The sequence below is a fragment of the Papaver somniferum genome, unplaced genomic scaffold (assembly GCF_003573695.1).
Source record: "Papaver somniferum cultivar HN1 unplaced genomic scaffold, ASM357369v1 unplaced-scaffold_118, whole genome shotgun sequence".
NCBI classification, from domain to species: domain Eukaryota; kingdom Viridiplantae; phylum Streptophyta; class Magnoliopsida; order Ranunculales; family Papaveraceae; genus Papaver; species Papaver somniferum.
In genome coordinates, this window is record NW_020620825.1 from 14,896,064 (window position 1) to 14,919,476 (window position 23,413).

At 35.0% G+C, this 23,413-nt stretch overlaps 3 protein-coding genes across 9 annotated transcripts; 1 reads left to right on the plus strand and 2 right to left on the minus strand.

The window, feature by feature from the left end:
- Positions 1-2,898: 2,898 nt before the first annotated feature.
- On the minus strand, positions 2,899-4,021 carry LOC113330506. The gene is made up of 2 exons (XM_026577309.1): positions 3,681-4,021; positions 2,899-3,298 (listed from the first exon to the last, which is right to left on the minus strand). The coding sequence occupies exons 1-2, from the start codon at positions 4,019-4,021 to the stop codon at positions 2,899-2,901; spliced, it is 741 nt and encodes a 246-aa protein (XP_026433094.1).
- A 6,295-nt stretch (positions 4,022-10,316) lies between these two features.
- LOC113330536 lies at positions 10,317-12,334 on the plus strand. The gene is made up of 2 exons (XM_026577338.1): positions 10,317-11,275; positions 11,372-12,334. Exons 1-2 carry the CDS (start codon positions 10,451-10,453, stop codon positions 12,110-12,112), a joined length of 1,566 nt encoding a protein of 521 aa, XP_026433123.1. The 5' UTR covers positions 10,317-10,450; the 3' UTR covers positions 12,113-12,334.
- Positions 12,335-13,955: 1,621 nt separating this feature from the next.
- LOC113330570 (pentatricopeptide repeat-containing protein At5g64320, mitochondrial-like) lies at positions 13,956-19,102 on the minus strand. Of its 7 annotated transcripts, none has more exons than XM_026577375.1 (6): positions 18,886-19,102; positions 18,648-18,745; positions 16,177-18,405; positions 16,003-16,095; positions 14,535-14,592; positions 13,956-14,419 (listed from the first exon to the last, which is right to left on the minus strand). In XM_026577375.1, exon 3 carries the CDS (start codon positions 18,403-18,405, stop codon positions 16,342-16,344), a length of 2,064 nt encoding a protein of 687 aa, XP_026433160.1. In that variant the 5' UTR covers positions 18,648-18,745; positions 18,886-19,102; the 3' UTR covers positions 13,956-14,419; positions 14,535-14,592; positions 16,003-16,095; positions 16,177-16,341. The 7 variants fall into 7 exon arrangements, with proteins under 7 accessions (XP_026433160.1, XP_026433159.1, XP_026433158.1 ...); XM_026577374.1 differs by having other exon boundaries at positions 18,838-19,102; XM_026577373.1 differs by adding an exon at positions 15,138-15,238 and having other exon boundaries at positions 16,035-16,095; positions 18,648-19,102.
- Positions 19,103-23,413: the final 4,311 nt, after the last annotated feature.

The following is a 23,413-nucleotide window of genomic DNA, read 5'->3' on the forward strand; positions in this document are numbered from 1 at the left end:
ACAACCTGTGATATTTAAATTATAATGATAAGCAATATAATGCGGAAAAAGAAATAACACAGACACCGGAAATTTTGTTAACGATGAAACCGCAAATGCATAAAAACCCTGGGAACTTGTCCAGATTGAATACCAAACTGTATTAATCCACTACAGACACTAGCCAACTACCAATTAACTTCGGTCTGGAATGTAGTTGAGCCAGAACTCAATCTCCACTAATTCAGGTAGATTCGCGCTCCTTACGCCTCTTGAATCCCAGCAGGACTCCGCGTAATTGAGTTCCTTAGATGACGTCACACCAACTAAGAGTTGCTTCAACTCAATTGAAGACTTTAAACCAAATATGCTTCCCACAGATTAAGCCTATATAATTTATTTCCTGATTACAATCGAATCGGATGATCAAATCAAACGCAGGATCAAGGTGTTGGAAATCGATAACAATTTTACAAAAGTCTAGCTATCCTCAAAATCCGGACTTATGCAACCCGAAGTGCAGCCTAGATTATTATTCATCTCACAAGTATAAAACTTGCGGAATCACAATGTTGAGACGAAGAGAATTTTGTGATTTCTATCTATCTTGTTCAAGTGATAAATCAACGATCGTACAAGATCAGGATACTCAAGTTATCAATATAAAAAGATAACTGGACCTGGCTTCACGAATCCGAATGAAGTCTTTGATAGTCGTTAAACACTAAAAGGGTTTCTAAAGAGGAAGACTCTATATACAACTGGTACACACCAAAAAGTAGTGTCAGGATTCAAAGATCCCAGTTGCCAAGAGTTCCCCTTATATAGACATTTAAAACATAGGTTGCTTTAGGTTTAAGCTAAGATAGATTTGGAACCAAGCAAACAATGTTCACCGTTAGATGAAAACTTTGAATCTCATTCACATAAAAAAAATATAGACTATGGTTAGGTAAACCATAAACGAACCATGTACAAAGACTATGTTCAACATAGTTAGCCGAAATTAGCTGGTTTGAACTTAAAAGCTTAACACTCATTTTCATGAACACAAAGACATTTATCTTGAGTCACAATCACGTGATCAAATAGGTCTAGTGTTTTTAGAGAATTGATCAAATGCACATTATCTCATAGAAATGATTTAATCACAATTGAATCATAATCGACATAGTTGGTAAATGCACAAAGTATAAATACATGAGTCGTTCGTGAGTCGGATGAGTCATGGTACGCGGACTAGTTTGCAAGCTAATGAGAAAAACCGAGTTCCGTAGTTCACATAACTTTTTCAGTTCACGTACCGATTTGCAAACTTAGGTGCAAAACTGATATCCGGAGTTGACAGAACTTTTTCAGTTCGCATACCAGTTTGGAAACCTTAAAACTTTACCGGTTCTGGAGTTCACATAACCTTTTCAGTTTGCGTACCGGTTTGGGTACTGAACTGGTTCATGAACATAGAACTATATTGGTTCACATACCGGTTTGGATACTTAAACCCGGTCCCCTTACCACAGTTCTGAAATGGTTTGCACACGAATATTCATACTTATCTGGATCACGAAACAAACATATTTTCCCATGATGTGCATACGAATATGCGTATCACACAAATCTGTAATTCGATATATAGCTACTCCGCTACATGTACGAGTACATGTAATACAGCTTCAGACGTATAACACTTATCTCAGTTTGTAAGACTGATAATACTGTCTCGTATTTCGAATATAGTAGTTCTCTATTTTTCTCTAAATCAATTCGAAACATTCTCAAATAACATCAATGACATGTATCACCGTTCCAGGCTATTTTCGAATGATAAACTTGAATCCTGATTTTGGTTTTGAACAATAAATTGTTCTCCACCGAAATTTATCAAGTATGAACAATGTTCATTAATCTTAGTCATTATATTTCTAGAAATTCGTAAACTAAATAATTAGTTCTCAACTCGAAATTCATGTCTATGCAAGGTAGTCTAATTAGTTATGCGACAAACGTCTCAAGGATAGAAAAGTGAATATAACTTGAGAAATAGGTGGTTCAGTCTTCACTTACCTTTTGTTGATGAAGTTATCCAAAAGCTTCGAGTGACCTTCGCCTTCAAATGGTAGAACGCAAATGATGATTGGTTCGTTTCTCAATTACATCTATCCTAGACCGAGACTTAACTAATTATAGACTAGAAATCAAGATATAGTTTTGACAACTAAATTTGACAACAATCTTGAGATAGCAACACTCGTGAGTTCGACCGAGTTATGCTCTAAAAGAAATGCTCTAGCTGCCAATTTCACCATCAACGGAAATCACTATAATTTGGGGTATTTTCTGGCAGACGGAATTTTTCCAGCGTTGTCAACTTAAATTCACGCTTACGATGAGATACCTATAAACATGAAATATGAGCCGCGCTCAACGGTTGTATTAAAAAAGACAGATGGCGTGATGGAAGGATGTGAAACGAGCATTTGAAATTTTGAAGAGAAAGTTCCATATAATGGATCATGATCATGTCGTTCAATTAAACCAATATAAATGAATAGAGTTGTGCTCACCTGCATCATTTTGCACAATATGGTAATTGAAGAAACTCGACGGGATAAAACCTGGGTTCATTATCCAGATAAAGATTTGAGGAAAGATGTTCAACCCGCATGGGGTGTGCCTGCAAGAGATTATAGAATGTTAGAAGAGAGGAAACCCTCACAAGATTTAGTTTTCTTTTAGTGTAATTTGTTTTGTGTACTTTGATTTCGGTAGTTTAATTCATGTACTTTGATTCGTGTACTCTGATAATTTAAATTGCAAATAAGGATTGAATTGAAACTTAACTAAATGGATTACATTTAATTTAAACAAAGGATTACGCAAAACAAGTTAAACTAACAATTAAGTCATTAATTTAAAAAACTAAGACAATGTGATGGCGTAGTCGATATCCTCCTCATGGACCTCTTCTTCCTCAGAAGAATATCCTTTAGTTGGTGGTGGCCGCTCCTGGGCCTTATGTACTTGAATTGTATTAAATTTATCCTGCCAGAATTTCAGTTGTGCCCGATTCATCTTGGAAGTGTCCATTTCCACAATTCCTCGCATGTGCGCATTAAAAATATTTTTTTCAACTTCCTTACAACCTTTCTTCATTTCTGTAGCCATTTTCTTACGTTCAACTAATTTATCCACATCATTTTTTTCTTGTTTTTCAAAATAATCTTGAAGCTTAAAATCAACTGAAATTGATGATTGAGCAGCATCTTGCGCTGCCTTTCTGAGTTTTTTTTTGCTTTTATCACACCCATTCCATTCCATCCTACACATTATCATTTCCATTTACATCCAGATTATAATTACCATTTACTGGTGCACCAGTGTTGGGTTGAAGGTTTGAGTTTGTTTCAGGTGAAGAATAAAGAGAACCTTGAGAACCATGTCGAGATCCACCACACTGAGATTGACTACCATGTTGGGATCCACCGGTCTCGTAAGGGGATTCCTATGGTACATCATATCCATCCAACAGATCATAGTTATATCGCTTGAGCTTTCTAAGGATGTAGAAGCATGCTTCGTGCTTGAAACTCGAAGTTCTGTTTTTTTACCATTCCTCTCTTGTTTTTCGTTGTTGCAGTTTCAACAATATATAAATTAGCTATTGCAACAAATTGATAATAGATTTAAAAATATACCCTCACAATATGTAAGTGCAACTTCCCACATCAACAACGGTATCACCACTTCCTCTTTTTTGTTTCATCTGCATCATCAAAGCAACCCAACTGTTCATGTCTTTGCTGATTGCACCAAAACGATGTGACAACCCGGAAGCATCACGGTCTTTTGGATTCCCGGTTTCCTGACAAAAGTTTGTAAAAATATTTCCCCAAAGCGTATGATGTGGCTGTTGAATACCATTGATTGGATCAAGCGTAAGTACTACATAAGCTTCGCAGATAGCTTTATCTTCCTCCAAACTGAACTTCGGACCGCGAACTATTTGTGATGCAATATTCTGTGTATTTGCTTGACTTGCCATTTTGTATGAGAATTTGTTATACAAATAATAAAGTGAAATTATAAGGTGGGATTAAAGTGCAATTGTAAGAATTGTTAGTGAAGTAAAATTATAAATCTTGGTGAGTGATGAAGGCGTGATTGAAGTGCAATTACAAGAATTTTCTAAGTGTAGAAAGTGGAGAAGATGTGATACTGTAGTTGGAATCAGCTGAATATATAGGAAGAGAAGTTAAATAAAATTAGCCATTGACGGCTCATTAAATGTCGACTGGCTCAATCTAGGACAAGCACCAACTCTGCTGGAACCGAGTCTCAACTCAACTTGAGCCGATCAGTGCAAATGGAACGGATGAATTCAATCCGAGACACAATGAACAAAGCTTTGTATTTGAAGATTTATTCATTCGGTCTCGTTGAAGTTGCTTTTATACCTCAATCAGGCGAGTTCCTTCGAGTCCTGCGACGGAAGTAAGGGTGGGCTAGTACCATCATCCACACGTAGAAATTGACGTTTAGTCCCAATATTACCGGGCTTGGGACGTTTTAGTCCACTCATCTCAGGCCTAGTACTCTCTAGTCCAAAAAATCCCCGCCTCCAACTGTTTAGTCCAAATATGGACGAGTCAGTCCAAATTCTCACCGATTCTATATTTCTTACGTTATTTTATTATCCAAATCATCCTTTAGTATTTCAATCTATATTTCAATACTTTTACTCTAGATCTGAGATTTTTTGTCTGTAGGAAAGAGCGTTAGAGAGAGAAGATTTTTGATGGAGAAAGTTTTTCAGGTTTAAATTTGATTTTGGTTACTGTTTATTATGATCGTAAACACCAATCGATCTGATCTTTGTTCCCGAAGAAGAAATTACTTATAGTTGATGATGATATTTGTAATCATATTCCCTATTCCGGATGAAATCCGATGACTCACTGAAAATTGGTGAGAGAAAGGTATTTTTTTCTTCTTAAATTTTTATTTCCTTCTAACCTAAGATTATCTCATCACTATTTCATTTTGACCTATAATTTAGGGGAAACAATTCATTTTTTTAGGGTTCATGTATAAGTTTTGATTGATCTCTCAATCTTTTTTTCCGATCTTAAAATATGATTTCATATTCATAATCAACGAATCTAAATCTTCATTATCCATCAACTAATTTTGAAATGAAATACTTTCAAACACGGGATAATTTAGAAGTTTTCCCCGAGGACTTGAAAACAAGCATATGGACTTAATTTAAGGTTCTTCATATGCACTTCATGTATGTGTTTCCATATTTGATATTTTTGATATGCCTCCACATGTATCGCGTTAAATTTGTAGCACATTGGTGGATATTTTGATACAGAACTATCTCTTAATTGGCCAAGTGTTTTAAAATATATTAACATTGATTTGTTTCTTATTATTCCATCCTAGAATGAAAAATAGAACTAAGGTGAATGACGGTAGCAGATTGAAATTCTTTTCTTTCAATAGGAACAACACATGCTTGATAAGAAATGAAAATTTCTTTCACTTATTCGTTAATTTGTTTGAATGCTTTAATAGTTCCGATTAAATTCCCTGTGTGTTGTTAACTAACAAGAGCTTTAGTTGACTTTGTTGATTATGAAACTTTTGTTTATTATTAATTAATGCAAGCTTTTTTATTCTTTAAATTGTATATTTAGTTGTCAATAATGAAAACTCTAATTGGTATTATCATGGTATGAATTCTCCATTCTCTGTTAAGCTATGGGCTTTGTGAGTTTATATTTTTTTCCCTTTTTTTTTTCCTGTTAGAAGCTCATTTTCTTTGGACCATTTTTTGGTACATAAATTCCCGATGGTTGTGAGTTCCGTTAGTAGCATAGATTCACTACAACTTTTTCCGGTTTAGGATTATGGTGATTTCGATTCGTTTACATAAAACAGTCACTTGTTATACTTGCATCCCCTTTGTATTTATATATGTTTGAAAATTATTTTTTAGAATTTTAATAATATTTCATGATGGACGGGTAAATCATTTTTACAATCGTCATTTAATGAAAATGAGATGGCCATTGTTTTATAGGTAGCGAGGAAACAATAACATTTTTAGTTTGTTTATTTTTTAAACATTACATAATTATATGAAAGAAATCCGGTTTATACAGCATTAGGATTATCACTTTCCTATTTTACTCAAACTATAAGTTGTCGAGTGTGTTGTGTATGTGTATATAGTTGTACCCATGTTGTATATTAATGTGTACATAGCTGTACACCTGGTTATTGTTAATGTGTACATAATTGTACACCTGCAACTTCAATATGTAGCTTATAGAAAAAGTGAGTGGTGCACTTCTCAACACCTGAATCCATGTGTTATGTAGCTTATAGACAAAGTATGTGTTGCAGGTGATGGAGTTGCAGCAAAGAAAATATGAAATAATATTTGATTTCTCTTGCAAGATTACTAGAACTATGTATTCGCAAGATTTCTGAAGCATTCAAAGGCTGACGGAGTTGATTGTTTTTACCCTGAAACACATTACTTCAGCTGTTGATTTCGTGGTCTAGATTTCATTGGCTTGTAAGTTATCTCTATCTTTCCGTTTTCTGAGTTTTAAACACCTTTACTTTCTTATCGTCACCGTCATACAATATAGTTGCCACATTAAATGAAATGTCTCTATGAAATATTTAATCGGAATCTTTATCTTATTAGGTGTTGGTTGAGTCCAAACACTTAACTTTATTACTCGAAACCTGGGAACATAACCAGTGTACAAGAAGATACACCGCAACATCAGGAAACATTTTGTTCACCTAAGTCAGTTCCTTCATCGTGGGAAGAAAACTGAATTACCTCTTGAATCTGTTTGAAAATTTGAGTTATATATATGATTTGTGGGCATCTTGAACTGGTTTTAGTTATACTCATGACAAACATGGTTTTCCTCACGATGAAATGGGTGTGTAACAATCTTTATGACTTATATTAGATATGTTACCTCATGTTATTGTGTGTTTGCATTACTGAGTTGGATAAATAAGGTTAGTTTTTTTTATTCATGTTTTTCCTTGCTAACCATTTTTGACAGAATCAAAACCACAAATTTTTTCTTCGGTAACTTGTACCTGACGGTGTCTATATATTTTTTATCTGTAGAAAATCAAAATCTAGTAAAGGCAATGACCAAGTTTAGTGACCACCTGTAGATTCAACAACAAATCCTAGATTTAACTTTTTTATGTGCACATAATTTTGCCTTTGTAGTAATTGGTTGCATCTTAGTGGTATTTCTTTTCCCACCTTATTTGGTTTGCTATTACAAATTCTCCAGAAGAATTATCTTTGATACTTCTTGGATGACTTCCTAGAAGTTAGGTGTTATACATATTTCTTCTTATGCGTATCCTTATTTTTGTAATAATGAATTTTATGATCGTGACAAATAGGCTTGGTAAATGATTTTTGATAGGTCTGCTGCAAACTAGTTGTTTAGATCGCAAAAAGACTTTTAGGAGATACCAATTAATGGACTTAGAAATGCATCTGATTAGAAGATTTCAATTAGGCCTTACTTTTATTGTGGTGCATTCATTCATAAATGAGCATAAAGAATGTAGCATTTTTTATGGATGGTCTCAAATCAAACCCATAAACACCTCTACTTTGTAGCTGCAGTAATAATGTTATAAACAAGTTAATCAGATTTCGTTCATGAATGAATCAGGTCTCATGTAAAATATGACTTTCAGTTGTTTTTATATTGAATTGTTAATATGTACATAGTTGTACACATGTTAATTCTTAATGTGTACATAATTGTACACATTGACTTTTTATGTGCACATTGTTGTACACCTATTAGCTAATGTGTAGATAATTGTACACATGTTGAACGTTATTGTGTACATCATTGCACACAGGTTGATTTTTAATTTGCAAATAGTCGTACATCTGTACTGGGCCATAGTATTATCAATCTGATTTGCAACATATGACGGATTTGTTAGGAAGGGAAACTATGATTCTTATTTCTTGTATGAATTTGTTTTAGCTAATTATTTCACAATTTTGCTTGATTTATCCTAGTAGTTTTCACTGCTATGCATGTAGTTGTGTTTATGTTGTTATTATGAGATATTTGTTTCCCCATGGATGATTGAGCCTTGTTTTTATATTTGTCTTTCATTTATCTTATATGTTAAACCTTTTGATGTGGATTGGATCAATTGATTGTGTAGGCATTAGATCATTAGTAAAATATATGTCTTTAATTCTGAACCTTTTTCTTTCTTTCAATTGTAGGGGGAATGAAGGTCAAAGCTGATAAAGATGGGTTCTCGCTTCATGCTGCTATGCTTACAACCCAAGATGTTGCAACACGATGAAAGCTATTTGGTCTAATTGTATACTTGTTCCCTTTTTGATGCCCACCTTAATGATGGTCTCAGTTGATAATAGGATTTTTTGCATTAGGATATCTTAGCTGAAAAATTAGATTTTATACATGTTTTGCAGGGGTGTACATATTGGTGCACCCGTAAAATTCCCAAATAAAAGTAGGTTTATGTGTGGTTATAAATGATCGTTTTTATGCATGTTTTATAGTGGTGTATATATTGGTGGACCTGTGTATTTTCCATGAAAAATTAGGTTTGTGGGTGGTTACGAGTGATTGTTTTGTGCATGCTTAGAAGGGGTGTACATATTGGTGCACCTGTGTATTTTGCATGAAAAAGTAAGTTTCCCATGTTTTACAACGGTGTACATATTGGTGCACCTGTATAATTCCCATGAAAAATAGTTTTGTGTGTAGTTGTGAATTATCGGCTTTATGCATGTTTCAAAGTTATGGTTCTTTTTTTTCGTTGATATTATATTTTTTGTGTTTTGGAAGTTCTATTGTACCCTAGAATATTTCACTTAGGTTTGCAGCATGTCACTGATTTGTAAGAAAGGAAAACTTTGGTTCGTGTTTGCTGATATGAATTTTTGTTAGCCTACTATTTCACAATTTTTCTTCATATACCTAGTAGTTTAGGTCTATAAGCATGTAGTAGTGTTTATGTTGCTATTATTGGTGCTTAAGGTACAAGATTCTAGTTGTGTGTGTATAAATTGGTGCATCTTGTCTTGTCTCATGAATTCTAATGATTCATTAACATTAGTGATTGATACATAGAAAGTGGAAACATGTTCATTTAATAATCTCATTTTCGGTAAAGTGCAATAAATCATTGTATTGGGGTCGTACGAGGTCATATTAATTTTGTGCAGTTAGGTCCAAATGGACTGTGTCTCTTTAAGTTAATAATCGCCTAACATTTTTATTTTGATCGTTTTCTTTTCTTTGTTTTTTATGTGGTTGTTGGTGAAAGGATATCACTTCTTTTTTAAGTTGTGGTTTCTTATGTTTTATTATTTTGTCCTGGATGCAGGTTACTGCTAAACCATCCAATGCAAATCCAGTCATTATACATCAAGAGCTTGGCGTGGTTGATATTTTTGTCTTTATGTGCAAATTAGGGTGGCAGTCTGAATATCATGAATGTTGAACTTTCTGTATTGTTGTCGATGTGTACATAATTGTACACTAATGTGAATTAGAAAAAATTAAAAAGTGAAAATTATATGGTCATATGAGTACTCTTTCTGTAGATCTTGAAAAAAACTTTCCGAATATATAAAGTTTGTGAATTTTGGACGAACGATTTGAAAGATAAATTGTTTTTTTAATTATTTATATATTATTTAAAATTGTTGACATCATCGTGAATTATTTTGGATCAAAATGCAAGTATTTTGGCTAAATTATAATAAGGATTACCAATGTACTTTTCATAGTCGACTCGAGCTGAACTAAACCGTATATTTGGACTGATCTTTGAAGTAAACCTTATTTTTCCCCACCCACACACTATAGTAGAGAGGAAAAGAAAGATATAGCGAAATCCAACTTCTAAAATACAAGTGGGGACCACGGGAGTGATTATGGTACATAGTCATAGTTTAATCCATAAATCGTTTTCTCCGCAAAATCTAACGAAAACTATCACGCTATCTCAGGTGCTAGGACCCACTAAACGCGTCACATATACATACAATCCAACAGTCGACAGAAAACAAGTTACTAAACAAACCGGTACTGACGTACTGTATCATCAAACAGCAGAAACTCGTAATAAAACCAAGTGCCACCTCACCGGAATCTTAGTTTTTTCTCGTGCACTGTCTTCCACGCAGCCTAGTCAATCAATCAAACTATGGTGGGTCCAAACGTGGGTCCCACAATCACGAAGAGATGACAATCATCGCTCTTTTTCTCTCATGTCTAGTATAACTCCATTGAGGAGGAAGAACTTCACCCAGAATATGGATCAAAACATTATCAAATTCCATTCTTAACCAGTAAAGAGGAAAAAAAAAACAATCTCAATTTCAATCTCCGACCCTAAAAGAGAAATGGAGAATTACTATACTCAACCAACATATCCATCAGATTCAAGAGATTCATCACCAAGATCATCAACAAGAGAGATCGATTGTGAGAATTCATGGCCGGATCAAGAACAATCCAATTACAAAGTCAAATTCATGTGTAGTTATGGCGGTAAAATCTTACCAAGGCCACATGATAATCAACTGACGTATATTGGTGGAGAAACAAAGATATTATCAGTGGATAGAAATATTAAATTCTCTGGTATCATTTCTAAACTTAATTCATTATCTGATTATAATGATGTTTATTTTAAATATCAATTACCTGGTGAGGATTTAGATGCTTTGATTTCTGTTACAAATGATGAAGATCTTGAACATATGATGGTTGAATTTGATCGTCTTATTATTAATCATCGTAGTAATAGTGGAAGTAATGGTGGATCTAATAAACCTGCTAGGCTAAGATTATTTTTGTTCTCATTGAATAATAATAATAATAATCCTTCGTCGCCAACTTCATCGAATGTCTCTACGGATAATCAGAAGACAACAAATCAACAATGGTTTGTTGATGCGTTGAATTCTGTTAACAATCCATTGATAAATCAATCACTTGATAGTTCTGTTTCGTCTCCACCGGCTGCTGTAAAGGTTCCTTCAGATTTTCTTTTCGGTTTCGAGAAAGCGCAGTTACAGAATAACAGCAACATTCCTGCTAAACTACAACAACAAACGCAGCAACAGGAAATAAGACAAGAGTTACACAGAGATGTATCTGACCAATCTCTGAAGAAATCGTCAGCTGGATCTGATTCCTCGGCCAAAGAAGAGATTCGGCAAATGGTAGGAGAAACAATAGTTTCTAGGGCAGAAATGCAAAGACAAATTAATGAAATACAGAGATTACAAATTGCTAATCATGAACAAGCTATGTTTCAGAGACAGACTGATGAAATGTTAGCTAGAGCTTTTCATGGAGAACATTACATACAAAAAATTCCTGATCAACAACCAAAGCTGGTACCTGTCATGGCACCAGCTGCAGCGACGGCAACCACTGTAACCCCGATGGCATCGTCTCAGTTACCGACTCTACCAACAAATGTTCCTACAGGTTATTGGCAACAACAGGAGCGGCAAGTGCCAGTAAGTGGTGGATATCATGTGGGTCCTTCTGGAATTGTTGATCAACCACCGCCACTACAGCAGCAACAACATCAGGCATATTTACTTCATGCACCGGGTGGCTATGCACCAAACAATATGTACCAGCAAACTCGACCTGTTAGTGGTCAAGTTAACCAAGGACCACAACATGGTTACTATGGAACGCCGCAACAGAGAGTGATGCAGGATGTTTACAGGGAACCTGTGTACGGGATGGGACCACCCCCACCGCAACCAACGAGAATGACTGGTGGTGGTGGATACGGAGATGGTGTCAGTATGGTCCGAACACCAGCATTACCTGTGAGCAGAGTTCCAGTGGGTACAGAAAGTGGATATACAACACAAATGGGATATGATAATACTGGTAGACAAGTTTATTACACCACCGCTACTGGTGGTGGTGGTGTTGTGGTACCCACACCATTTCAGACTGATGCAAGACAAACTACTGGTGTGGTAAATCAAGATGGTATTGCTAAGGTTGTTCTCAAAACTCCACAACCTCAATAAACTTTTCTATTTCTTTTTTAACGTTCTCTAGTTTTAAGATTATAATTAGTTGTCCTTAAAAGAGAATTTTAATTAACTAGGTAAATATGTTTCCAGCATGCATATTTTGAATTAGTGTAATATAATATATGTGCACAGATCATTAGATCTATCTAATCATTTTGTAAATTCTGGTTGAATAGTACGAGAATAAATAAATAGATTACTTATTCCATCAAAAAAGAAAGAAAAACAAAACTATATTAGTTTCTCCAGATATTATGCCTGCAACAAGGGAGATGAGCAATTTCCCTTTTGATTCCTCCAGTGAAGACTTCCTCCCAACTTTTAGCCATCACTGGGTATTTCGCATCCATGGGCCATATAGTTCCATAGATGGAGATTTGTAAGAATATATTTGTTTCGCACATGATCTGTGGAATGTGATTCTTAAGAATGTAATTCCCCTCGACCACAAAGGTTTTCCAGGAATAGTTTTATGAGGGAATTCATAGTCTGGTCTTTAGTCACTTGCCAAATGCATGAATCGAATTGCGTTTTCAGCCAACCAAAGATTGAAACATGCCTCTAAATCTATTGTTGCAGCAAGGCTACCCAAGACTCAATAGGGTAATAGACAATCTACAATAAACCCTACCAGATTCTGTTAGCAAGCCTAGTAAGGAGTCTAAAAAATTAATGAAAAAAGGACCCTAATGATATTTCCCTACTTGCTTCCATTTTTTATGTTGTCTTTTCTCTTTTTACTTTTTATTGAATTCATTCATTATTATCATTATTTGTCTTCTTATTCCTTTTGTTCTAAAAAAAAATGATTTATCCAGTGTGGGCATTATTACTCACCAGCAAGTGGTTAGTTATGTGACCCACCAACACATAATGTCTGCTCGGTTGATTGGATTGTAAGATTTAGGATAGAGATGAGACTCTGGATTGGTTTAGTTAGAATCTACACATCTACTGTAGTGTTCTTCCATGGAAACTCTTGATCATTTTGCGCCTGTCTATAGAGAGATGAGTTGGGATGAGGGACCTATCAATGATCACTACCCATAATGTTTTTCTCTCCATGCTTCTCAAGTCTGGATTTAGTAAGACTGCTGGCAACAGCTCAAAATGGTACTGCTCTCCTTATGATGATAATAATAACAATAAAATGTTATCAGAGATCCTTAAAAAAGTGAAACCAAATTGCAATTAGCTTCTCTTTGGATTGTCCAATTTTATTTTGGTCCAAGTTAGACAGAGTGTCTAACTCAAAATAAATGCTAACTTGGTGGGCGTATGGGAATTATCTGATCTCATCTCCCAAGTATACCAAGTCATTGGGATAGCTAGTAGCAAGGTGGCGTCCAGAAACTAAAAACTTTAAACTAGTAGCAAGGTGGGAAGCTAGCTGTTGAACTACATCCTGGCGAAGATTGGCGTAACAAATGCGTAAGAAGCAAATATAGATCAGCACACTCGCCCACCCAAACACTGACTTCATTTTCCTCAAATAACGGGACCCAGAGTGCACCAAAGATAATGGAAAGTAACCAAGATTTTGGCTTATATCCTTCATTGCAATATGAATAGCTGGCAGCAATTGGTGATTGTGTTTCTTGCTAGTCAAAATCACAATTTGGAGAATGAGTGGGAGATTAAATGACTAGCAATTTGGAGTTTAAATGACAAGCAATGACCTTAACACTTCAAAGAAGATTAGTCAAATCTACGAAATTTATCATGATAAAACAAGCTATCCTTAATTTTCAGTCGTTAATAACAGATAGTTTAGTTGTTTCATCATTCACAAGTGCAACACAAATTGACAACTTTGTCAATTTTCAAAAGGTCCCAATTTCAACAACCCCGTAATAGACATATCTACAAGGACAATACTTTGATGTTAACTGCTAACTAATAATAACTTTATATAAGAGAACATCAAAATCAGAAGAAAAGAGGAAGTAATAGATTATTGCTTATTTGGTTTACTGATTGACAGACGACAGAAGAACACGTATAACAACAAGGCCCGTTTTTAAAGTGCCAACCAAATAAGATTTGCATAATAGGAAGTTACTAGACACAGGTACTAAACACTGATGGAGCAATCAGATACCGTCAAGTGATTTGCATATATCAATATATTGATTTATCAAGGAAGCTCTCGTTTTCAGAAAAAAAGCTAGGAGGTTTCTACCACATAATACGAAACAGTGACTTTACTTAAAGGTAAGGCAACTTGCCTGTGTTCACAGTTGATACTTCTCCACCAGCTTCCTACATTAGCACCCACAAAACCTTCATCGGCGTCATCATCTGTAAATTGACAATGAGGGGTTCGAGATATATCTTTTATAGTTTTATACAATATGGAGAGCACTCCAGCGTCAAGTTTGATGTGATATGTTAAGAGCAGAGTTTTTTGTCATACCTCTAGTTTATATATAACAGTTTAGTACAGCTGGTGCATCATCACTCCTCTTCGACCACTAGAAAAAATGAAACATCACATGAATGCAGATAAGAAATGGGTCAAAAGCAACCAAATAAAGTACAAGTGAGGACAGATACATGTAGAAAATAGTCGACCAACTCAAATCTTTGAACTGAGCTAGCAACAGTAGATGGTAGGGATATAGATCACAATTTAGTGAACAACTGATAGCAGAATACGATTATAAACAGTATCACAGTCAATAATGACAGAAAACAACATAATCTTTATTAACATGCACATCTTCGGGTTATTATAAGTTATAACTCAAGAAGATTTGGTTTGCATGCTAATAAGCCAACTCACACTGACAGTCAGCATGAATGACAAGGTTCATCAGTAAATGTTAATTGCTTTCTTCATTTTACTTTTAGTGTACAATCTCGAAGTATGTACTAGCCACTTGGTCATTGAAGCATTTCATATCTTCCTAGGGTTTTTCTCAGCTTAGCACATATGTGTATTTAATGAAGTCCACATTGAACATGCCATTTCTGTTACACTCAACTACTCGAGGAATTTTACAAGACAATGACGTACCAGAATACATGAGTGTATACATAATTAGAACACTATCAATCATATTGCTCTCTTTCAATGATGATTCTAACGATGAAAATTTGCTTTAGAAGGACTTGCATCTGCAAAAAGTAGATCAAGGTTGTCTTCAAGTAATGTCTAGTAGATAAAGCTTTTGAACAATTTAGTGGTACTTTTTCTGAAGCTATGAAGCGATAACTTATAGTTTTATAATGATTCCTCGTCATCTTTACGAAAGCATAACTAGTGGCAAACATAAGAAAATTAGTAGTTAAGTGATATTTTTTCTCTTGGTATGCAAGTGCGTCAGTGGTGAGCATAACAGTAAGCTATCTTATTTTTCTTCTCTTGAACCAGTAAACATAGAGGCATTTTTTGTTTGTCAATATACATAACTAAGAGACATAGACATCTACTGAAATCATGTATTGTACAACAGCGATCTGAAAATCAAAATTTACTTAAATGTGTGATTTACTGACAGGACTACACTAATAGAATGTTGATTCTAAACGAAAGAAACAATTATTCAAGGGGTTAGTGAGTCATAGTCCCTAACGCATGTATGTGAATATGTTGGATAATTGTTGGATCTTAGCATGTGTAGCCTGCAGGATTTACAGTGCAGTTACAGAAAGTACACCTGCACAAATTAAGTTAACTGATTCTTAGTCCTCAAACTAGTAGCTTATATGAAGCATTCAATGTCTTATGGTATTGAGGAATAATCAAGAGTTCCATTCAGATTGTCTAAAAGATTTAGATGTAAGTTTGCAAGGATAAGAAAAGGGAAAAGAGATCAATGGCAATATATATCATTATATGTGAGCAGAGATAACACCAAAATTGTAAGAAGCTGTTTTACCGAAATGAGGAAGCACGGTTTATTTAACATACTTCAGCCGTTCCGCACACAACTGTAGCATATTTAAATTGCAATTGTCATTTGATGGTAGGCCTGTGAAAGCGACAAAGACATACGTCAGCATAAAGCAATGTAAAGTTCTTCATGTAAGACATAAGAGATAACAAAGCTTACATCAGTGATGAAACTTTCTATTTCCACAAGATGTGTCGTCAGTACGAGTCAATTCCCGAAGTTGCAGAATCCTTTCAACCCTCTGAAGCCAAGGCTTTTAAGGATCCAACTTACAGGCCAACCAATAATGGTCCCCACAGTTAATCCTGCTGAAGTTTATTTATATTATTCATCAATCTCTTTAATAAAGTTGCAGATAAGTATATACCATGTCCTGGAATTAGGTGTAAGCCCATTTTCCACCCCTCTATGTAGAAGTAAGTATGCGTCGTCAAGCATTCTTGCTTTGCAATACCAACTGATAATAGTGTTATAAGTAATAATGTCGGGCCTCACCCCAGCGTGGTTTAACTTATCTAGTAACTTCATTGCCTCGTGAATACGCCCCACCTTGCAGAAACCATTTATTATGCTATTATAAGAAACCATGTCTGGTTCAAAACCTTGCTCGATGTTATCTGTCAAAAGCTTACATGCCTCTTCTACTCTACCTGTTCTACAAAGGCCATTAACCAACATGTTGAAGGAAACATTGTTAGGAGCAACACCTTTTTCAATCATTCCATTGTACATTCCCCAAGCCTTGTCAACAGATTCTTCTGTCACGTATTTTTTAATTAAGGCATTATATGTGATTACATCGAGGGAACACCCTCTTGTAACCATGTCATGCAAAACATCCTCAGCTAACTGCAGCTTCCCCGTCCTAAGTAAGGCATGGATCAATGTATTGTAAGTCACAGTGTTGGCTATCACGCCTTTTGATAACATATCATGATAAAAGCCTAATGCCTCCTCCATACGATCAGCCTTGCACAACCCATATATAAGAGAATTGAATGTAAATACATCAGCCTTACATCCTTCACTTGACATTTTCTCAAATATATCCATAGCTTCATGAACTTCTCCATTTTTGGTAAGTGCGGATATAAGGCAATTGTGAATAACAGTGTTCAGACGAATTCCCTTAGCTGCAATCTCCTCCAGAAGGCTAGCAGCTTCTGGCAATCGACCTTCCTTACAAAACCCATCGATCAATATTGTATACGTGAATATATTCGGCTGGCAACCCCTGAATGCCATTTCATGCAGCAGCTCATGTGCTGAACCCAAAGATCCAGACTTGCATAGGCCACGGATTAGGATGTTATATGTGAACAGATTCGGGGTGTGCCCAGCAGGTAACATGTCATCATACATAACAGCTTTAGCTTCATCGAACCGTCCTATACTCACATACCCATTAAGCAAGGTATTATACATGACAACATTACGTTTAGGTTTAGGTAATTCCCCCAAGATATTTCTTGCATCATCAACCTTCCCTTCTCTGCATAATCCATGCATCAAAACCCCAAAAGTAACTGAATCTGGAACTAATCCCCGGCGAAGCATCTTGTTGACTAAATCTGTTGCTTTTTCTGTCCGGCCGAACCTGCAGAGACCTTGCACGATATCATTGAAGGTTTCAACATCAGGAGTGCAGTACATTACAATCATCTCTTGCAATAAATTATAGGCATCATCTACCCTATTATCTTTGGAGAGGGCATGAATGAGAGTCTGATAAATTATTGAGTCGGGCACACAACCATGTAAGATCATTTTCCTATGAAGTGAACACGCGGCATCCACCTCATTCACCGAGCAAAGGGCTTTCATGACCACGGAAAAGGTGAAAACAGTCGGCGAAACTCGTCTCTTCAACATTTTAAGAAACACTGTATGAGCAGTTTTAGGGCAGCTTCCAGTTACCAGGATATCCAATACTACATTATAAGATTTGAAAGTGGGTTTGCAGCCAAAAAGATCATCCATTTCCTCGAGAACCTGTGTTGCTTTCCCTGGTAAACTTGCTTTCCCATACCACTTCATAATCAAAATAAATAAATCCTCTCTAAAGGCTATCTTTTCCTCCTTCATTTTGCATAATAACTTATCTATAGCACTGAACTCACGCTCAGCACCAAGCTTATCAATCAACAGATAGTATACATCAAAAGAATGAGAATACCCGATCTGCCTACCTGCCCATTCATATATCTCCAGAGATATGGGCACGCTGAGGGGGAGTTTAAGTATTTTACAAAGCTGATGTGGAGTTATCCCGTAAAGCGTATTTCTGAGTTCTTCGATATCAAAAGGTTTGAGTAGTTTCTCCCATTCATTCTCGTCATCTACACTATTACAGGTCCCAGATTGTTTATCAGCTTTGGCAGAGAACATCTGCAACCATGGAATCACTAGTCAGTATTGGTAATCCAACTAATTTTTGGAATTATCACCAATGATTTGATTGTAACTACGTTTTAAGTAAGTAGAACTTGTGGGACATAATCATGACAACTGACAGTACCAAATAATGTCATGGCATTTCTCCGTTTACTTATGTTCAATGGTGGTATAATATATTCAAGATGCTGCAACAAAACTGAGAAAATGAATTAAATCTAGAAGCATGCACTGACCTGAATCTGGATAGTGGAACAATTCGTGTTATTTGTAATCAATCTTTTGAATATATAATCCAACAGAAGCAACTTATCTTTTCTTGCCCATTTATGACCTAACAAAGTAAAGGCCATTAACATTTGAGGTAAAAACCAAAAAAAGCAGATAGATGAAGGGGTGAACACCGAAGATGCTAGGGAAGAACACCTTCCAAGTTATCTTCAACTCCAAATGCACAAGGTTCAGATTTTTTACCGGCCTGCTACAAATGATGGACCACTAAACTCCAGATACTGAAACGAATCACTAAGTCAGAACTCTTCACGTCTTTTGGGCATAAAAACAAACACCTAATACCCAGGTTAGAGTGAAACGTATACGAACTCTGACCCAGAAATGAAATGGTTGTCTGCGTATACCGGAACTTTGTATGTCTGCAATACGATTGGTTTGAGACGATCGGATGTGAGAAAGAAAGAGTGGGAATGCGAAGAGACTTCACTTAGTCGATTGTTCTATTTCAAAAAAGAAAAAGAAAAAAAAGCTATTCGGTTGTTCGGTCAAAGGTAAATGTCCTGTATCCAGGGAATGCAGGGACCATCGACTATGGATTTGGATACCAGAAGCAGAAGTTAGAAGTCAAAATATTTTTCTTATAAGTCATTTTAAAATTTGGTATCCAAATTAACTTTTGACTGTTTTGCCTCCATAAATCAGAAATCTAAGGGGTATGAGGAAATGGTGGGTTTGGACGTGAAATTTTAGAGGTGGAATTTATGGGTCCAGGAAATTTGGTAGAATTATATTTCCTTATGTAAGTTTGGCTGCCCCAATCCTTGAAATCACGTTTCCTACGGGAACCAGTTTTCTAGTAAATCTTTCATATGGAGTCCGAAACCCCCGTAAGATTTGCTAGAAAACTTATCAATGGATTTATGGACCTTTTTTTTTAAAAAACTCTAAATCCTATATATATGCAATTTTAAGATTTGAGGGTAATGCCAAACAATACAAAGACTTTAAAACAAGAAAACTCTATAAATCCTAGAAATTTTGATTGAGTTACCAAATACACAAAGAATTTATATGAATCCTAGAATTTGTAATCTCATGGGATTATAAATTCCTGGAAACAGTGAATTCTACAAACAAACCCATCGTAACGTAAGGGAATTAGAAATTAGTATGAGGCAATGACGGTTAAAATTATATATAAAAAAAATCCTTTAAACTTAACTTATTGGACTTATCGTCCAGCCCATAATATACACAGTCTCATATTTTTGCCTATAACGCCGATTCCTATGTACATACCAAATGGCATGGTTTGCACTTTTGCACCAACTATGGATATTGCGGGTGTCAAATAAAATTGGCTAATTGGCAAATACATTATTTAGCCATGTGCGGGAGACTGATTAAAAAGTGGTAGAATTTTCACCGCTCGTTGGTATTTCCAATCCTCGTTGGTCAGGAGAGCGTGAGCCATGGTCTCTACATCCCTCGACGCTGTGGTCATCATTTAATCATTTCCTCATCTCACTGTTAAAAATCTTTCTTCTAAAAATACTCAACTTCAAATTCATTTCACTAGAATTTTTAAATTTCTTGTTATTCTTGTAATCTAAAACAAGATAAATTAATCACACATTCTCTAAACTTCATAATTTTCTGTAATATAGCTTCAAAATCTCGATCTCAGGGAAACAGTAACGAAGCTCAATCTTAAGGCAAAAGTAACAAAGTTCGGGGTGCAAATTCAATGTCGTTGAAGATGAATGTATTTGTCGTAATTACCCAAGATTGTATCAATGGTGCACATCGACATGAAAACATAGTTCATAAATATCATGAACAAACCAAAACCATGTTCACTAATGGTCGTGATTCAAATGGCTTGTCGCAACGCTTTATTACAATCAATAAGGAAATAGTTGTATATGTTGCTGTGATAATGCAAACCAAGAGAGACCGGGAGAGTGGTGATGTTGACGTGGAAAGAAAGTGTCGTGCAGATTAGCAACGGCATCACGGTAAAAATTCGCATTCGAAAGTTGTTACCATATTTTAAAAGTGCTTCCCAAATATAATCCAGAGGTTTTAGCAGCTAATCAGCAAGTACTTGACAGATCGCCATACACTTCTTCTGTTTCAACACCATATTCTTCACAATTTTCACTAGGTCATTCGAATTCTTTTTCTTCACCAGATACCAGAACAAACCCAAATTCCAACTTACTTATCAATGATAATACTAAGAGAAAATTACCAGGGAGAAACAATGCAACACTGATGAGAAAATTAGCCAAAAAAAAAGGAAACTCTGAAGGTTTTAACAAGGAGGGATTTATGGAACATCAGAAGACTGTTAGAAAGCAAAGAGCAGTTGACTGGAAATTTCAAAATAGGAAGATGAAAGAAAGTCAGCTTTCTCAAGAAAAATTTGTCAATGACTATGAAAAACATAAGATTTTTAATGCGGATATTTTAATTATGAACAACCTACAAAAACATGTATGACAACTGGAATTTGATAAGCTACAAAGACAGATAGAGCAATAGCCGAGATTTAACACGCCAGGTAATGATGATAATGATTTTGATGATGAAGTTGAACCTATTATTTAATGATGATGATGATTGATGTATTAAGTTAAATTTTAAAATGTTGTTTTATTCTACTTAATTTTAATTTGAAATGATAAATTTTTCTTAATTTAATTTTAGCCAATTTTGTTTAATGAATTTACATTAACATCGTTACATCATATTAAAATTCCATATGGGTAATGGGAAACTCCTTGAGGATGTGAAATTGAGCTTCATATTCGAAATTCTTTTTTATTTCCATCTTCGTCATTCCTCGAGGTCGTAAAACAATTAAATCATAGGTTTCACCCCTTAGTATTTATTTACATACTATCGAAACTAAAACTATAAATTCTTCAACTTGTTTCTTTATTGCAAAGATCGACAGAACCATGCTGCATGATCCCTGTTATGAGGGTTACTTGTCTCATTGCAGAGGGTTTCATATATTTACACTAACAACTTATTTGATTGACATATACTCCCAATTTTCTTACTCCTAATACTAATATCGACTTAGTTGGCATATAGAAGGCTCCAGTGTCGTTTTATTTATTGGATATAACAAATTGAATTTTTTTTGTCAAATAAAATACAACAATTCTTGACCTCCATAACTCTACTTCATCCCAACGGCAACAACAAGGCAATACTAGGGCCCCACCAAATCACTTAGAGAAACACATAAAGTTGCAAAAATAAAAATAGAAAGTGATATGGTCGAGATTGACTCCTAGATGTGGTGACGACTATCAGTTATTTCTAACACCTGAGCCAGGCGTCCTTTTATGAATAGATACGTCAACTTCTACAACTAAGAAGTTTGTTTCCATCCCATTTAGATTGGCTAGTGTTATCCTGAATTGTCATAGGTTTACAAATTTTGGAGTATCTTATTGGCGTCAATTTTCGAAAACTCTACTGCGAACTTAAATCTAACATTGTCCTCAATGATTTAAATCGTCCTCAATTTTCGAAAACTCTATCCCCTTGAAGAAAGATGTTTTATGGATATAAGCATTATAATGGTTTTTCTCCGGGTTGGGAAGCATCAACGAACTCTCAGAGGTGTTTTTATGGATAAATCCCACACAAAAAACAACAACATGGTTTTTGATCATCTCGATGAGTTTATAAAAGGACGTCGAATGGCAATAACCATAAAGAATGGGAAAATGGTTGAAAAGAGGTCATAAAAAGTACCCCCTACAGGTAATTCATTGGCAACATTAGCAAGGAAAAAAGATTTCAATAACAGAATCAAATATAGTGTGAAATTGTGATACAACAAGCAAGAGGAATGAGGGAAATTGGAATGGCTTGAAAGAGCTGGAAACTTATGTCAAAATCAGACAATTTCTGGAACAACTAAAGATCGAATGGTTTGAAGACGACAAGTTGAAGTCTACATTTATCACTGCGAAACTCGAGAATGGGGAAGCTAAAGTCAACAAGTTCTGGATAAGAGACTATGAAATCTGCATATGGAAGAAGTATACATTTGTATGGGATGTGGGTGCAATAACTTTTGTATACCTCCAGGGAAGGTTCTGAAAATCCCTTGCCCCGAAGCGATAAAAAAAAGGTTGCCCATAGACATGCTTGAACAATTATAATTTGAGGAACATGCATTTAACCATATTATAAAATTTTAATTCGCTTTTACATATTAAACTTTTTTTAATTAATATTTATCCATATTTTCGGAAACATATACCGAATTTTAATTTAGGATTCGCAAAACCCCAATTTGTTTATATATTTATGGATTTTGTCACTTTCAAAGTTTTGAAAAAAATAAAGTAATTAAATTTTAGTTTATATATGCAAAACTTATTGTATGATTTTCTAATCTTTTCACATATGTATATTTCCAAATGAAAATATCTTTATTTTTATTCTTTTATAATCTAAAAGTCGATATCATAGAAGTATTCATGCATGGAAAGAATCAGTAACATATTCATTTTATGTTAATGTGTTTTTATTTTGTGAATTATTATTAACTGATTATGGAAATGTGTCTCATTAATAACACAACGTCTCTCATGATATAACTGTAAATTTTTTCCTTTGAATATTTGTTGTATAATATGATTTTGTTTGTTTGTTTGTATATGAATATTTTAACCCTTGAAACTCAATTGCCACAAAAAGTTGAATTCATTTGACATTCTTTCAATATAATCTTGCC